Source organism: Musa acuminata, chromosome BXJ1-4 (genome assembly GCF_036884655.1).
Source record: "Musa acuminata AAA Group cultivar baxijiao chromosome BXJ1-4, Cavendish_Baxijiao_AAA, whole genome shotgun sequence".
Lineage (NCBI taxonomy): Eukaryota > Viridiplantae > Streptophyta > Magnoliopsida > Zingiberales > Musaceae > Musa > Musa acuminata.
Genome location: NC_088330.1, coordinates 8,599,507 through 8,617,225, shown reverse-complemented (window position 1 = coordinate 8,617,225; position 17,719 = coordinate 8,599,507). Strand labels below are relative to the sequence as shown.

General features: G+C 38.3%; 3 protein-coding genes across 3 annotated transcripts; 1 reads left to right on the top strand and 2 right to left on the bottom strand.

Moving 5' to 3' along the window:
- Positions 1 to 5,215: 5,215 nt before the first annotated feature.
- LOC135645727 (uncharacterized) lies at positions 5,216 to 10,733 on the bottom strand. Its single transcript, XM_065164378.1, has 6 exons — positions 10,222 to 10,733; positions 9,924 to 10,135; positions 6,707 to 6,914; positions 6,551 to 6,636; positions 6,384 to 6,475; positions 5,216 to 5,922 (listed from the first exon to the last, which is right to left on the bottom strand). The coding sequence occupies exons 1-6, from the start codon at positions 10,519 to 10,521 to the stop codon at positions 5,675 to 5,677; spliced, it is 1,146 nt and encodes a 381-aa protein (XP_065020450.1). The 5' UTR covers positions 10,522 to 10,733; the 3' UTR covers positions 5,216 to 5,674.
- A 672-nt stretch (positions 10,734 to 11,405) lies between these two features.
- On the bottom strand, positions 11,406 to 16,528 carry LOC103981163 (eukaryotic translation initiation factor NCBP). Its single transcript, XM_009397786.3, has 6 exons — positions 16,197 to 16,528; positions 15,453 to 15,548; positions 15,218 to 15,322; positions 14,982 to 15,059; positions 11,829 to 11,948; positions 11,406 to 11,752 (listed from the first exon to the last, which is right to left on the bottom strand). Exons 1-6 carry the CDS (start codon positions 16,344 to 16,346, stop codon positions 11,621 to 11,623), a joined length of 681 nt encoding a protein of 226 aa, XP_009396061.2. The 5' UTR covers positions 16,347 to 16,528; the 3' UTR covers positions 11,406 to 11,620.
- A 556-nt stretch (positions 16,529 to 17,084) lies between these two features.
- On the top strand, positions 17,085 to 17,618 carry LOC103981162 (photosystem II 5 kDa protein, chloroplastic). The gene has a single exon (XM_009397785.3). It carries the CDS (start codon positions 17,152 to 17,154, stop codon positions 17,482 to 17,484), a length of 333 nt encoding a protein of 110 aa, XP_009396060.2. The 5' UTR covers positions 17,085 to 17,151; the 3' UTR covers positions 17,485 to 17,618.
- The last annotated feature ends 101 nt before the right edge of the window (positions 17,619 to 17,719 follow it).

Sequence of the window (17,719 nt, the reverse complement as noted above, 5' to 3'; positions counted from 1 at the left end):
TTTCACGTGTGTGAAAAGATTAAGTATATAGGCCTCCACAACTGTCTAGATGTTTCAATCCTTGTGAAAAGGAAATTGCTGTGAAAAGAGTTTCAATCCATGTGAAAAGGTAAAATATATAGGCCTCCGTAACTATTGGGATGTTTCAATCCTTCTGAAATGGTTTCTGAAGTTGTTTTTATGTTTTGTTTGTATCATTTCAATTTTCATATGAAATACCACGTTGGTTGGATTGCATTACTTGTTTTTGTTAGAGGACTTTCATTTTTAAGCAATACTGATAAATGCATCCTATCTCGACTGTGGGACTTGGTAACTAATTCTTAAGCAAAGATTTGTACATCTAAAGATGCGTTCAAGTGCTTCTTAGGATAGCACTTGAACGCATCAGAGTTGGCTGAGCCAACTCATACCCAAACGCATCAGGTCTAAAAAGTTGAGCGGGACAACGTTTTCTAAGGATGGATTGAGCAGCTCAGTTTCCTTTTATGATTCTTTGGAGCAACTGAGGATTTAATCGATTTACTCGAGCCTAATGGATTTAATCGATTTGCTCACACGATAGCATCAAAGGTATGAACCAATCTTGTGCCATTGTCGGATCTAGGGGCGTTGCGAATGGGGTCAGCTCGTGTGCGGGGGCTATCAAAGGTCAGCTTGTGCATGGAGTAGGGCAGATTATGGGGCTAACCCGTGTGAGGCTTGTGCATGGAGGACGGCAGATTATGGGGCTAACCCGTGTGAAAGACCAAAAGGGGAATAATTTGAAAAAACAAAAAGAAGAAAGGTACTTACGGGTGCTCTATAATTTTTTTTAAAAAAAACTTATGATATTTTTTAATAATTCACCTCTTTTTTTCAATGAGAGATTTTGATTCTGAAAACTCTATTAGAAAATAACTGATTATTTGTTATATTTTTTAAAAAATCAATATTTTAAAATATAAAAATAATTAGAACTTTTAAATACTTTTAAATTATTTGTTATATTTTAAATTATTATTAGAACTTTTAAAATTTATTTTAGAAAAATTACATTTTTGAAAATGAGATGCAGATTTTGTGATAGAATTTGTGGTTTTTGTTTTTGCTGTTTGTTTTATATGTTAATTTTCTTTCCTGTTATGCTAATTTTCACGCTGACGATGTTTCCTTACTCGATTATTGTGGCGAATTGTCTCAAGTAGGAAATGACGATGTTTTCTAACCAGATGTGTTGATTTGTGACAAATTGAGTTGATTACTGAATTAAATTTATAGAATTAAAATTATAATTATGATTATTTTTAAGCTATAAAACAAATTATGGACATCATTTTGAACCCCTCAAGAGCTCTCTGCCCAAATATCATCAACACTTTGAAATAAAAAAAAAGCATCAAAATTTTTAATTCAAAACAGAATATTTAGAAGTATAAACTTCAAGAAGAATTTTTCATTAATTATACTTTTTAATTAATGAAAATTTAATTAGACTTCATACTTTGTTTGAACATACAACATTTTTAGTCAAACCAAATTATGAAGGCAACAATTTGAACATACATTGGTATAGTACATTGGTATAGATTGGAGAAACATGAATAATATACATCAAAATAACAGCTTTGTTTCCTAACTGACTCTCTGCCAACTCATATAGTAGTCACAGAACAATTAGAAAACGACATCAGGAAAACATACCTGATGATGTATAATGAAGCATAGAAACTCATCCATGTCATTTTAAAAAAGAACAGCAGCTAAAAGAATTAAAAAAAAAAAAGAAATTGACCTACAAAGTCGATACAAATACAAGACCATATATTAGACATTAATATTTGTTTTGGAGCGGAGAAACACTTCGTCATCACAAAAATCAAGGAATCACACGTTCAATGTTTCGGGCATCAGTCAGATCTACTTCTACTATTGTTGCTTTGCCCTAAAGATTCATTTTGCAGATAGACATACTAACGTCTTGAAAATCTTTTCAATGTCTTCACACTCTTAGCAGTGTTCTTTCATACAACTGTAAGATTCATTTAGATTTAGAAACCAAACATAATTTGACAAATCATGAATTCAAAACGGAAATTATTAGCTATAAAGCTTTATCAACATATCTATACACACACACACACACACACGAGTTCATATATGAAATTATGTGATAAATAACCTACATCTACCAGAAGCTGCAACTTGAATTTTCCCGTCTCTATTAAAAATGCTGCATTAACCGAGGTTGTGCCAGTAACTAAGCTTCTGAACTCATTAAGATATACCTTAGTGAAGAGGCTTAGAAACATTTAATTACTCTTCAGACTTTTAAGTAACGTTAATAAATTGCCCTTACATGTATAGAATTTGATCAGGAACAAAGATTTGATGGTCAAGCAAACCTCTAAAGATATCAAGGAGAGTGTTAAGGGTATGGAAGCAGACATTAGGGTAGATAACGACCTCATGAAGAACTCAACAATCTCAGGAATCAAGAGAAACAACATATTTCAGACATCTAACAACTCTCTTATATGGTTGATGCTACTGTATATCTTTTAAGATTGAACAAACAAAAGTAATGACCCACATCACTTCTCCCAGGCACTTTTCCAAGCATGGACTGGAACATGCCTTCGTTGATGAATGAAAGCAGGACCATTACCAATGACCTCCTTGAACATCAGTGCCTCTGTGGTCTCTGTCTCATTACAGTCCCTTCACTCTCTGCTTTTTTAAGTTGATTTCTACTGTTTGTATTTTTTTGATGCTAGGTTAGTCAAAATATGGAGTTCTTTTGGCTCTAATTTGTCACTTTATCTTTAAGTAGGATTTCTGACAAAACTAATAGACTTAAAGGTAGAATTAGACGCTCTATGTATTATTACTGTATATATATATATATTTAAGTTATTTTGTTGATAGCTATAAATTGCTGCAATATCTATTTGTCGTTATTTCACGAAAGCAAGAAAATCTATTTAGTCTTTGATACCATTGAAGTTTTTAGATAAATGCAAGAAAATTCACTACGTTTAGAATTACTATTCAAAACTGTGAAAAACTATACACTGCATGTCAATCATATCAAACTCACAAATCAAAAAAGAAAAAGAAAAACTTCATCCAACAAAAAACCTAAACCTAAGTAGGGTCCTTAATGATAATTGGAGCGAGAACATAAGGCTTTCAAGTTATATGAAAGTACGATTCCAATAGAAGACCGTAGGATCATCTACAAACTAATAAAGATGGACACATGAGGAACAAGTAATCCGAGATCGTTTCTCGAAAGAAATATCCACTGAACTAAACAAAGAAAAAGAGATCAAGAATCCAAAATACGACCAAAAGAATTCAAAAACTACTTGTAATACATGAAATGAAGAAAAGAAAAACTAAACCACACACATTTACCAAGATCTTGTGAGAGTAGGGTTACATTTTAAGAAAACCTATATCACCCTTTCTTAAGATCGTCAAAGGAGGAAACACTATTTCATGGATAAACAATTGTATACCTTATTAGGATCTCGTGGAAAAAGGTTACACTACGAGACGACTTGATCATCAAAGATGGCTAAAATAGCAATTCCCAATGAGCCCTCTAAAGAAAGATCCATAGACTTTAAATGGTGAGGGTTACCAAAATCTTTGTGAACTAAGGTTGTTTCAGGAGAGGGTCTGAATAATCCCTCAGCCATCAAAGATAACCAATATGCCGACTAATCCACGGTTTTTCCATGAAAGAAGTATACGTCGACTAAAACGAAAGGTTTCCGAGATCTCCTTGAAACGTAGATCATCCTTTCTGTATGATCGCCAAAAGAGGACCGATCGATCCATAGATCATCAAAGATCTCAATCCATAGATAACGATCCCTCGAATGAAACATGCATAGACAAGAGGGAGAGAGGTCAAGAAACCCTGCATCACAAGGGAAAACTACCGGACCTTATCGGGATCTTGTGGAAGCAGGGTTCCATCATAAAACAATCGTTCGCGATCAAAGAATCGGCAAAAGAGGAACGATAGAACCATAGATGGATCTAACGATCCTTCGAAAGAGAAATGATAAAGCTAGAAAACAACCGTTCGTCATATAAGAATCGGGAAAACAGGAACCATAGAACCATACATGGATTTAATGATCCTTCGAAAGAGAAATGATAGAGCTAGAAAACAACCATTCGCAATCAAAAATCGGCAAAAGAGAAACGATAAAACCATGGATGATACTAATGATCCTTCTAAGTAGAAATGATAGAACTAAAGGAGCGAGATAAAGATCAAGAAACCTATATCCGGCGTCATCTTCTTGTCCTCGTTCCGCTCTGCTCCGGCCGAAGGGGACAGAGGAGGAAGAGAAGGATGAAACGGACAGAGAACAGACGGGTTGGTCGGCGCGCTTCCCCTACCATCTCGTTTATTTAAGTTGAACTCATCGCGGCCACGTCGACCTGGGACCATCATGAATCTTGACATTCATTTTTAGCCATCTGATCTGGTTCATGTTCACATGATCGTGTCTATATATATATATATATATATATATATATACATATATATGTTCAAATCAATCTGACCAAATAAGAAATAGATTTAAATAAGAAATAGAGAGAGCAAAGATAAACTGATCTCAATCGTTCGAAGATGAAGAAATCCAATGAGTTTATGATGATGGCCTTTGTTTCCAAGATATTTGGGTGATGACTATAATGGCCGTAATGGATCGATAAGGATGGCATAGTGTTGTCGTCGAGAAGCTATATAACGCATCGGGTGGGCAGTGGGCAGTACGAAAACAAATGCCCGGAGACTTGAAAGATTGTATCGACCGGTTGAAGCTTTTGCCTTTTTAATCCAAGGCATTATTATTGCTCAATTTTGAGTACTTGGACTGTAATAAGACAAATTTGGACTCGATAATCCAACAGTGTATTATCGACAAGCATGAATTCCAGATGCTTCCAACAAATGACAAACCCAAAGAATGTTCCCTACCTGCACCAGAGCTCAGGAGAAAGAACTCAGCTGCTGATCAAACTGACAAGTTTCAGCTTAAAAATATGATTCAAGTTTTCGAGTAAACGAATAACATCAAAACATAGATTAATTTTTCAAATGATGGTGACATTTGCATATTAGTTTAGCTTATGGACTAACCTATGACTTCAATGGGACATCCATATCTCAAAAACCCAACACATCAACACCACTTGGCCCACAGAGTAGAAGGGTATTTCAAAGGATGCTACACTTATTATAAAAATAAAAAACCTTATCCCCATTTAGACATGGCGAAAAGGTCGATAGAAATACAGCTGTTTTTCCATCCAGCAGACCCTAATTATAGTAAAACCTAACCTCTCTCTCTCTTTCTCTCTCTCTCTCTCTCTCTGATTTTTTATAGTTTTAACTGCCCCCTCCAGGAATGATTGCCTTTTCATTTAGTCACTCCATATGTCCGTTCTGTTGTCCTTTCTTTTTCCTGGTATTTTTCAACACTTCAATGCCCACGTCTTTATTTGTTTTCTTGTCCTATGAGACGACGAAAAAAGAGACACAAATATCTGTTTGGAAAATACAATGATCTAGTGTAGCAAATTCAGCTCAACAACGATGAGCTGGACATCCTCATGATGCGAAAAATGAGCTGAAATCAAGAGATATATATGCAATATGGAAGATTCACCTGCGGCATGAACCATCCGATACGAAGAATTGATAATCTGGATGATCAACATGGAGGAGTCGCAGCCAGTTGTCTGCAGCTTGCAGTAGGGAGACTCTGAGTTGCCTCTCACGTCCTTCTGTATTAGTCCATAATGAGTTCTTGAACTTGTAGGATGCTAGACCAAAGGCAGGAATGGAGATCTTTGGAACACAGTTATTATCCTTGGGATAGGTCATCATGGGCAGAGCGGCAGCAGCAGCACCTAAATCAGTCAGATTTGCTCAGGACTATTTGCTGGACACATAAATTATATAAACTTCAAAAAGAGCTTATAGAACTTACTGACAAAGAAAGTATTAGCAGCAAATACAGACACGGTACACTTCACATAGGAAGGATTTGTTATTATAGATAATTTAGTTTCTTTTGATTAACAAGATCCAAAATCTCTGTGTAACAAGATATGTGGCTCTGGAAACATAAACCAGTGTGATGTATGAGCTAGTGATTGCTGAAGACTTCTGCAACATTGTACTTATGGGCTGCACCTATTAGTTTTGCCAATACATACAGATTATAACTATGATATTGATTTTAAAAGACCTTCACCATTTAGGATGGCTTGAATTTTGTTTCTCCAGTTGCTCAAATCACTAGCTTTCAAGCTAAACATGCAGATTATACTCTAAAAACACATTCAGATTAACAAACAATAAAAGTTACCTTTAATTGGAGTGGAAAGTGAATGGTAAGTCAGAAAGCAAGCATCCAAATCCCTTAGTGTTTGTCCAATTGGAATGCGATATATAGGATACCTGCAAAATCTCCAAGTTGTGGTTTCTTTCTTCTTCCAAACTAACATAAAATATTTAACTTATGTCATATCTTACCAAGCAACAGAAATCCAACTTGCTGGCAACAAATCATAACTTCTAAGCGTCCTCAGTTCAGGGAACTGACATGCAAGATCTAACACCTGGAATGAACCAGGATGAGTGCTAGCAATGAATATAACATTATAGCAGAAGCAACTGGGTACAGCTTGCCTTGTCAGCTAGAGGTTCACGATGATAAGGAGAATCTTGTTCAAGGTATTCAAAGAGTAGGCAACCTTGAGAGTTTTCAGCATCACCCTCATCACTTGAAGACCCTTCTTCTAGCGAGAAATGTTCACCATGGCTACTTCCATCACTAGTGGAATCCTGGTAACAGTCATTATCACTCTCCTCCTCTCGTCTCATATTGCAGAATAGCCTGGAAAACCAAATCTCATGAATATATATGAACATGTTTAAAAAATGGAGTGTAAAGAAATGCAAAAGTAAATATATGATGCTCCATGATTAAACATACTAAAGACTGGAGGTGTTAAAGAAAGAAGAAAAACTTTCAAATGAATCGTCATCATATATCCAAAGTATTCAACATATAAGCTGTTGAACTTAAAAATTTTCATTAATCGATAAATTTGAACGTTTCCTCCAAACAAAAGGGATACTTATCTAGATGTGCAATATCTACAGACTGTCATGTGAAGCAACCACAATTTTGATGAACGTTAGTGTGGAAACAATGTTTTGCACTTCTCTAACAGACTATGTTGATGGTCTTGTATTTCAGCTGCAAGATGGCAAAATCCAGTTAGTGAGTCTCTCAGTGTTGTACCGACAGTTTGTACCATATCCTACCCATTCATTTTGTACAATGTTTTGTAAAAAAGCGTAACCTTGGATCTGCAAAACGTCGAGTTTTGCAGATTGCCAGCAGTCCAAGCCCACTCTATACTTACCATCTATCTTATATGTTGGTCTCCAGCACTGAATTTGATCATTTAAAAGTATGTCAATAGACTATAATTAGGCCCCTCTAATCCAAACAAAACTCTAATGATGACTTAACTCCAGACATGTAGAACCTGAACAAAACTATGCAACTGGATCAAATCTAGCCATCAACCAAGCCAACTAAAATCCGTTACAAGTATACTGAACTTGTTAATATTTTCATCCACAGCTCACCTTTCTCATGCCAAAAGCAAAAGGCTCGTTTTGCAAATATACTCTTGAACATCCAAAAACTGAAACCATTCTGATGTATCTTTAGAGCTTAAGAGCTAATTTTCGAAGAAATAGAAGCAAATCAAGAAAGGAATGGTTAAATTAATAGACATACTGAAATAAACCTTGAAATGGCCATGGATGCAACAAGTAAAACTGTCATATTTATAAGATCCATAACTATAAAATTGAACAGTATTACAATATTATATAATTAATCCAATCATGTGACCTTTTATTCCTTGCAATACGGGTGACCAAGTTCCAAGATATGGAAACAACCTCTTTACCAGGATGACTAATGCTGTATATATTAACCCTACCCAAGTCTTGTATTAGAGGAAGCCTCATGCATTGGGTCATCCATTTTCATGTACATTGACTCCACTGAAGTCCTGTATTGGAGGAAGCCTCATGCGTTGGACCACTTTCATGTGCATTGACCGCACCTAAGTCCTGTATTGGAGGAAGCCTCATGTGTGGGGTGACCCATTTCCATGTACATTGACTCTACTCAAGTCTTGTATTGGTGGAACTCTCATGCGCTGAACCATCCATTTTGTTTCTCAATGTCCTTGTATGTTTAGGATCTTCACATAATTACTCATGGCAGATACTGATGCAAAAAACATACAGATGACTTAAGTCACTTAATAATTGGAATTCTGTGACATGATGAATTGTAAACTTCGTTACCTATATACTTTCTTTAAAAGGGCTACACATGTCAAATCATGACCATTTTAGCATTAGATACCACGTCTATCACTTGTGAGTAATTTCAAAAGGCAATATTTGTTCAACAACTCCAATGGTCTGAATCTGAACTTGATTCTTAATAACATCCTTCATGTCATTCTTTATCATAAAATTAGAAACTAATTAGTTCTAAATAATTCAAGTGAAATGAATATTCAGCTCTTTAGTAAGGGAAGCAACAACTACTTTTTGTGCTAGGAGCAAAAATCAGAGTATCAGGGTAAACACTAACTTTTACACTTCCCATTACTTCTTCCAAACACGAATTACGGTGCAAACAGACTTTAGTTGCAACACGGACACCATATTACTAAACTTGGCTACTAATAACAGAGTTCATAACACAATCACAGCTGCAGTATTAGAATCATCCAAGGGTTACGATGTAATATGACGAGCACAACATGACAACTAGATTTTGGGGGAATATAAAGGTTATGTATCAATTCAGTAGGCTGGAACAAACAATGATCTAAGATGCCCCTCAAATGTGATCATTATACCTTACAGCTTGCAACTAACATAGCTGCGACACATCATACAGTTATTGCAGTTTTGACAGAGCACCTAGGACAGACTCTAGAGTCCGATATTGGTATTCCATATAAAGTACAACAGGTTTAGCAAGCAATAGTGAAATCAACAGATTCTTTAAACTGCTTGATCTAATGCCAATGGCATATTTGCTGCACACGAGAAGTGAGTTGGAAGTAACATCAAACTGACAAAAATATCAAATAATTTCATCAAATGAGAGCATAAGAAGCAGAAAATTATCGCTACAAGGTTACACAAAAATTCAAGATCTATCCAAATTTAAAGGTTTTCATGGACAAAAGTGATGGATGGAACTGCTGACTTAACAGCAGATGAAGTTATAATTTTAGCAGTTAAGATGGAGAAATTTGTAAGGTTTGAACATCTGAGAGTTTTAGTTCAGACAGTCCACGGAAGGAAAAGAAAGAAATCACGAGAAGGACTAATATCAATCAAGGTTTATTTGACTTTCAGGTTAAGCATTCAGTAAGATTTGCAGTTCTTGCAGTAGAACCGATAGCCGAGAGTTCAATTTTATGGCCCACCTTAATTGTTCATTACAAAATCTAGCTGTATTTCTTGAGAGATTAAGCAATAATGTTCTCCAAAATAACAAATCTAGAATGCATAATCCTTATATGTGCAGCTTTGTTACTATATCCACCAGAGATTCAAATACTAAAGTAGATAAAGTTGGTGATCATATGGCAAGAAACTGAGACTGCTGATTATTTTCAGACATCAACATGGATGCAATTTAAACACAAACCATATGGTACTGAGAACTAAATCTTCCAACCATAAATCATGGACTCCATCTTTTCGTTTCCGCTAGCAGCTAAATAAAGTAAATAGAAAATAAAGCTGACATGAACAGATCAAAATACTCTGGGAAAAAAATGAACAATACCCAGTGCTTATTCCTTGCTTAGTTGCTTCACCGTACAACTGAATACCGGACAAGGAAGGCACATAATACTGAACAACACAATCTCCGCTATCCAGGACCAAAGGAATGCTAACACCGTAAGCACTCCACTCCTGGAATGAATCCCACAGATCTCCGAGGATAAAGTAAGGCCTATACTCCACGTTGCAGGTCCTCCAATCCCTCATCGTCGTCTATTAATCGTACATGGAAGCGAAAATTTACCAACAAATATTAAGAAGAATACTAGAAACTGGATGAAAGAGGAGAAATCGGAAACCTTCGGCAGGTAATGAGCCAGAACAGATGGAGTGGTGGACTCCAGGAAGCGGTCCAGATTACAAGCATCCGCCGCCCGTGCTGAAGATGAAGACGATCGGTCCTCCAGCTGCCGGCGGTCTCCGACCACGGGCTTGTCCTTGAAGGCCGGCAAAAGAGCGGGGTTTAAGAAAGCAGCGGATGCGGCGGCGGAGCTCCGGGTCCTCAACGAGTTCTGGTGATGACCCCGGAGAGCCATGGCAGCGGTGTAGAACCGGTCCTCCCCATGCCGGCGGCCGAGCTGCAAGCTCGACCCCAGCATCGCCTTAAAAGGCTAAAGCCTCACAAAAACCCTAATCCGATCGGAGAACGAAGGGTAATCTCACGGGGTTGGTCGGTTCCGGCCAAAAACCCTAAGGATTCGATCGAAACAAAGAAGAATGGAAGAGTGCAGGCAAGGAAGGCTTCTAGAAGGGAGACGGTTCCTCCGAGCAGTCAAGGGTTTTACATGTTTGCCACTTTAAATCCTAAATGAATCATATTTTCGAAGATTAAGAGACTCTTATAAATCAGTATTAAGTGAACTGAAACCGATTGGGAGTATTTGGGATGGGTACGGATAGCACCGCGCGGGACCCACCTGACTTATCTCAGTGGCCGCATGGCGAGTGCGTGAGAGCGCGTGGACAAATAGGGAGCGGTCGGTTTTGTTTACTCGGAGGCTCCCTCTCGTCGCGACATAATTCGTGAGGATGACGAGGAAGCGAGGCTCTGCCTCCGTCGGTCAACGTTCTCAGCTTTGACTTGGAAATTTCTACGCTTTGGCGTCTATCGATCAGTATATCTCTGCAAAAATCGAGCAAAAAAGGATAAATAAATGAATGTCATGCGACAGATATGAGAAACACACCGTCGTTAGTAGTATTCAGCTCCTCGTTGAACATATGCCAAAGCATCAAAAGTTCATATTAAATAGTTCCGTCATTTATAAGACTACTCTTATCATGGTAATATCTGCTGTTTGATCTGAGGTTACTTAATGCTCATCATAAGTATTGAAGGTTTCAATTTAAATATAGATGAAGATTCACAGGTAGCATCAAAGAAAGCAAAGAATCCGGTGGGGGGGCCACACCATAATTGAAACTAGCTGCAAACCAAGTATATTAATTATCTGGGATCTAAGTGTTGCAAAAAGACCAGGTGTGCAGATGTGAAATCATTTATAACCATGCAATAAATATGCGTCCATATTATGTATGGTTCTACATGTAGAAACAAGTGTCTAACTTAATGCAGGAGGAATGAAATACGAGTCATTAGTATCTTATCATATGTCACAAACAGTTCCAACGTTTAGTGGAAAGGGAAACGTCAATTTGTTTCACAACATGGCACATTCTGGTTTCTGACATCTATGGCTATCCTCTTAACCAAGTGTTCCTGTATGATGAGTTATCACGCAGAGAAGCATCATGCGGCTTGTATTCCATCAGGTAGCTATGAGGCAGTTTTAGGTGTCGCTTGATGGAGTCCCTCAGGGCCATCACCGCCTGGTGATACAAAATGTATGTTATAAACTAGAATAGGATTAACATTTATAAGGTCAATTTGATGAAGATACAGAACCTTGTGGTCTGATGCATTCCGATTCCAAACACTTAAGATATCCTCGTTGAAACGAATGCTCAGTACAGCACCACAGACGTCATCCCCATAGTCAAGTTGATCACCAACTAATGCCAATACCTACAAATGGATAGACTAACAAGTATATTAGAAGCTCAGATAACCTTCTTCAAAACTCAAGGATCTCGTGAAAGAAGAATCTTGATATCGTAGAGACAGAGTTTCAAGTTACCTATCATCATCATGTTTAAAAATTAAATAATAATTGCAAGTACAATCTTCACCTAGTATGAAAATAGTTTTACGGATAGATGCCAGAAAAAATGCAGATCTGAAAATCCTACAACACTTACCAAGCAGCAGATCCTTTAATTAAGCACATAACAAGATCGTATGGTTCAGTTTTGTTGCTATTCATTATTTTTACAGGTGTGTTACCTGCGTTCAAAAGCCTTGGTAGCTCTCATCAAGTATGCAATGTACTTCAATCAGAATTCAAGGATGTAACATCCATCAAACGTGTCTGTAACCCTTACAAGAATAAGCACATGCTACGGACCGATCAACAACAATACCTCTTTAAATTTTCACATATTGGCATATATATCGTATTCCAAGGTCACAAGGAGAGATCATTTAGGCCTTACTGGCATTTGGTTGTATGACAGTGACATGTATGGTACATATTTCAGTAAACCATGATCAGGTAAATTTGTGTCTTTTGCCTCATGGAACTAATGGCTTCCATGATCGGGCTTTTGTCCCCTCATCCTTGGGACAACTATAGTTCTAGAACACAGTCATCGAGGCTGCATTGGACCCCAAATGCATCATGAGCACCCCACTTAGACCTAATATACATTGTGAAGGACTATGCAGTCTAACCATGTCCAACTGCCAAAAAATGCATTGTTATGATTCATTTCCTTCATCAGATGTCCCATGATTAGTAGTCCATCAAATCTTGATGTATTATTTTTAGGTATTACTTCACTAGTAAGTTCTTAATTATTAATATCATTCAAAAAATTGTTTATGATTTTAATACATTAATGGATCATAGTTTATAAGTTTTCTTTTAATATACCATCAGTCTCTTAACTTTTACATGTTATTGTGTAGGTTCACCTCATCTTCAACTACATTTAGTATTTGTTGATGTCAGCCACACATGCACCTCACAACTGCACATGCACTATGCAACAACCAACTTTCTACAAAATACATTCATTTTTTTAAACCTTAAGGACAATATGCTATAAATGTTCTGGTCGACATGGCACCATGACATAGGTTCCACATGCAATCAGTATATTACAGTGGGTAGATTGCAGCTTACATATTGTTACAGGTAGCAAATTATTAAGTGAAGATATAAACCAAAGCTAGAAATTGAAACTCAAATAGAGAGTAAAAAGAAACTACAGGCAAGAAACTATGATAAAAAACTATAACAATGCCTAGATCCATAAAAGCTGATGAATCAACACTCTTGGTTGACGAAACTCACAATACAACTCCAACAAATTACCTCAAAATCCATCAAGGTTCTCTAGGAACTTATCAAAGATGTAGAGAAATCTTCCAAACAAAGAAATGACAGTTGTATTTGAAGAAACAAAGTATTTATTTCCCTCGACAGAGTGCAGCGCAAAAATATAAAGTGATAGATGTCACTAAAGATTTGGAAGTGGGGGATGAAGAGTCTAGGAGTTTTAATAATCAGTTGAACCTTCTCAAAAACTGGATGTCAGATCCTTCCATGAGATTCTGAACTTACAGTGTCATATTTTTAATCTAGTTCCTTCAAATATTAATATAGAGGGATCAGCATCTTACTAATTTTATTCAGATTTGATTGACCTTGACAATGACTGAAATCTCGAGCATCAGGTGAAGCTATCTAAAATTCTGTATTGTATCTTCAAAAGTTTCTTGAGGAAGTGTGGTTGTATAAGTGCAGACCAGCTAAAAACTTTGATGCTGCCTTCTAGACTATGGATTTCTCAGGATGCATACAGTGGGTAATATTCTCAATGTCTGATTAACCTAAGCATCTAAACAATTCAAAGCCTTTTCCATGAAATTCTGAACATCTAAACGTTTGAGGAAGTCCAAAGTCAGCACCTTCCATGAAATTACACAAGCTTGAAGATTATACTTCTGATCTAAGATCTTCTGAAAGCTTTATTCTCTGTTGAGTTTAGGAATGTTTATATTAAAAGCTTAATGATTGTCCTAGTAAGTCTAACCCTCTTGTTTAATAAAACAGATTAAACGTGATATAGTACCTTTCTTTTTCATACATCAAAGTAATTATAAAAGTGTTCTTGTTCTTCTTGTCACATATTTAATTTGAGAGCATAAACTGCTAAAAGAGCATGACTGCGTTGAATTGAGTTACTGTAGACAACCAAATTAACATGAACAAACCTTCTAGACTGTAAATTGGGCTAAGCCCACTCAAAAGGGGGTTCGTCATTCCAGGTACCAGACCCATCTTGGAGATTTGTCGACACAGTATATACCGGTCTGTATCGGTGTACCAACACATGGTACACCAAGGCATGCCGACAGAGACTCAAGCGAGTCGTACCGGTATATACCACTCGTACCATACCAACTCTGGCAGTACAGCAAACCTTGCTCAAACCTACAACATGCTTGCAAAAGGTTGAGGTCAGACAACTTTAACTAGAGCTGCCGTGATAGTGCATAAGTCATCCAAAACCAAAACAACAATTAATCTAGGGAAAATCTCAACTTAATCCACTCAAACTGGACTTTGAGGGGGGGAAAAGGGAAAAGGAAGAGGATCACTTTAAGTTCACTTAACTGCCATCACATGATTAAAAAATTTCAGCCACATGCTGTAATGAAGGCGTGCATTTCAGTAAGGTGGACCTTAGGATACAATACATAAGAACATGACTTTTGTGGCAAGAGAACAGAAATGGGTACCAAAATTGGTTAAAAGAAAATCCTACATGCAATCTTTTAACATTCAGGTTTATCAAATGGATAACAAGCTGTGATCAGCAACGGTGCAATCATGTGTTACGAACAAACTATACCAACAAACAAGATAGGAACAAAATGTTTCCAGCACAAAACATGAATAGGTAAAAGAAACAACAAATCTATTTCACTTACCAAGTCTTCCCAGAAACGACCTGAAACTACTTTCTTGAACCGTAATATCCACTTGCCACCATTACAGTTTGCAGCATCCTGAACAATTTAAAGTACCATTCAGCAAAGAATATCTTTAAAACAACAAAAAAATGATAATTTAGTTTCCTGAAGTTGTCTTCAAGGTTATTAAACACATGGAAGGGGAAAAAAAAACAGAGAGCCCCCTACTTGCACTATGACAAAAAGGAAAATACCTCCCACAGAGGCCTAATGCCTTCTTTGAAAAGATGGAGATCTGTTGGGCTCGGGAGTGATGAAGGACGTGCCAGATGGCAATAGCAAACCCAAAAAGCTTCAACCTACAAATACATCATGTTCACATGCCAACCATGTTAGAGTTCCACCATTTGAAATACCATCATAAGAATAAAAATTGCGGCATCCTTCAGCATGTGTGCAGTATAATCATGTTGAAGTCAGGTAACGTACAGTACTGAATTCCACAATTTTCTTGATGTTATCCTCGTATGATGTCTGCGATCGCACTCCAGGTGTTCGTCGAGTATACCAGAACACAAACTTATGCTGAATGAAAACAGAAAACCCTTCATTATCTAGAAGAAAATATAAAATTTGGATAAAAAACTCAAAGATTCAGCAAAGGTCATCCGAAACAAATAGCAAGAACATCAAACTAGCAAAAATCATGTGATTACACTCGATAGAACTCTCTCAGTTTCGTAAATAACAGAAGTGCTAGGTAACAATCTGAGACTAGATTTGCGTCCACATTTATTTTCTAATTCACTAGCCACCCAAAATTCTCTGAAATTTCAAAGCCTCAATCCATAATGGACCAATTACAAGACGATCACTACGATAAAAAAATAGAACTCAAGATCTTCAAGCAGCTGAGGTCGATGCCCAGAGTAAACCACGTCAGCCAGACTATACTGGTCTCGAGTGCTGCTTCCGTATCCCCAACATATCAGTAATTCCTACTAAGAAGAGACCTCTTCTCTCTTCACAGAGGACAAGCACTCAAACGACCGAATGCAAGATAAGCTCTAATCCAGTTCTCATCGGCCAATAGATAACCTAATCAACTCACATATCACTAGAAACCATACCAATCGAGAACAAACCAGAAGAACTAATATTGCTCATGTTGGACTGCAAGCGACATCGTGGCAACGAGGGCCGGCAAATGGAAAGATGCGATCGAAGGGGCACCTTTAAGGGATGGAGTCCAGATTTGATCTCGCGAGAATAGCGCTCCCGTTCCTCCATATCGCCCTCCGCTTCGACGGCGGCAGAGGCGGCGGTGGCGGAGGGAGGGGGCGAGGCGGAACCCTTGGTTTCCGCTTCCTCGGCGGACTCCATCGTACTCGTATTATCCGGTCGCGTCTTCTTCTGAGCAAAAACGCCTTGGATCGGTCTCTTCTGTTGCCTCTCCTTTCCCTCTATTTGCCGGAAGCCGGCGAAGAGAAGTCCGCACGGAGGGTCGCGACCTGTGGTGAGAGGCGCACCGACGAGGGTTTGGGTCGCCTGCCGAGATCTGTGCCAACAGTAAACGCATTTATATTTTCATTTTGTTCACATACACCCTTGTTATAAAAGGTATTTATACTATATATTCTCGGTAGACAAAAGAAAACGTTTTTGTTTTCATATATTACTCTCATGGAAGTCACTAATTTGCGCAAACACCCTTCAAATCAACGAAAACGTGTACTTTGTTCTATTGCTCATACACCCTCGTACTACAAATATTCGTGTCTATATCCTAAGTAGAGCAACGTAACAATACTCATGTTTTCATAAACGCCCTCATAGCGAATGTAAATTCTTGACACTGACATATTTGCCAACTTAAGACGATTTAATGTCCAACTCAATCTTATTGGTATAACTTTAATACTTCGATTTCAATTCAAATTATAAATCTAATTAAATAGCGTAGAGCAAAAATATGATATTGCCACGTGGAGACACACTGCAGGCCTCGAGTTCTCTCGCTGCGATAGAATCCGACGTGTAAGCGCGTCATTGGACGGATCATGCACTGAGATAAGGGAAGACGAATTGCCACCTTACGCGCCCCATCTCCTCTCACCTGCACGCGCTTCTTATCACTGCGAGCGTCTCAGCCACCAACCAGTTCTGTGACGACACCAGAGAGGAAGACATGGCATCGCTCACCATGATGGCTTCCTTCCTCGGCGGCGCCGCTAGCGTCGCCGACCGGGCATCCAGCAACCGCCGGCGGAGCGCCATGGTGGCCAAGGCGGCCGCCAAGACCCCAGACGCCGAGAAACCCGGTCACGAGGCTCGCGACGACGGAGGAAGTGCCGGGAGAAGAGCCGTGATGTTTGCCGCGGCTGCGGCTGCAGTGTGCGCAGTCGGCGGGCGAGGAATAGCGGTCGCCGAGGAGGAGCCGAAGGCGGGGACGCTGGAGGCGAAGAAGAAGTATGCCCCGATATGCGTGACCATGCCGACGGCGAGGATCTGCCGCAGGTGAGGCGCTCCATGGATCCATCAATTCTGTCGTTGACTGGTTGTAAGGAACGTTGACTTGCAGTGAACAGTCGATACTGTGTGTTCCCTGTAATCAATTTAACTTGGTTTTTATGAGCTCGATCGATGCTTCTGTAATTATTTGTCTGCACCCTCTTGTTTGTTGTTGTGGCTTCGAAATGTTTAATTCAGTTTGGTCTCTGTCTAACTCGAGAACTGAGGAAACAATAAACAACATT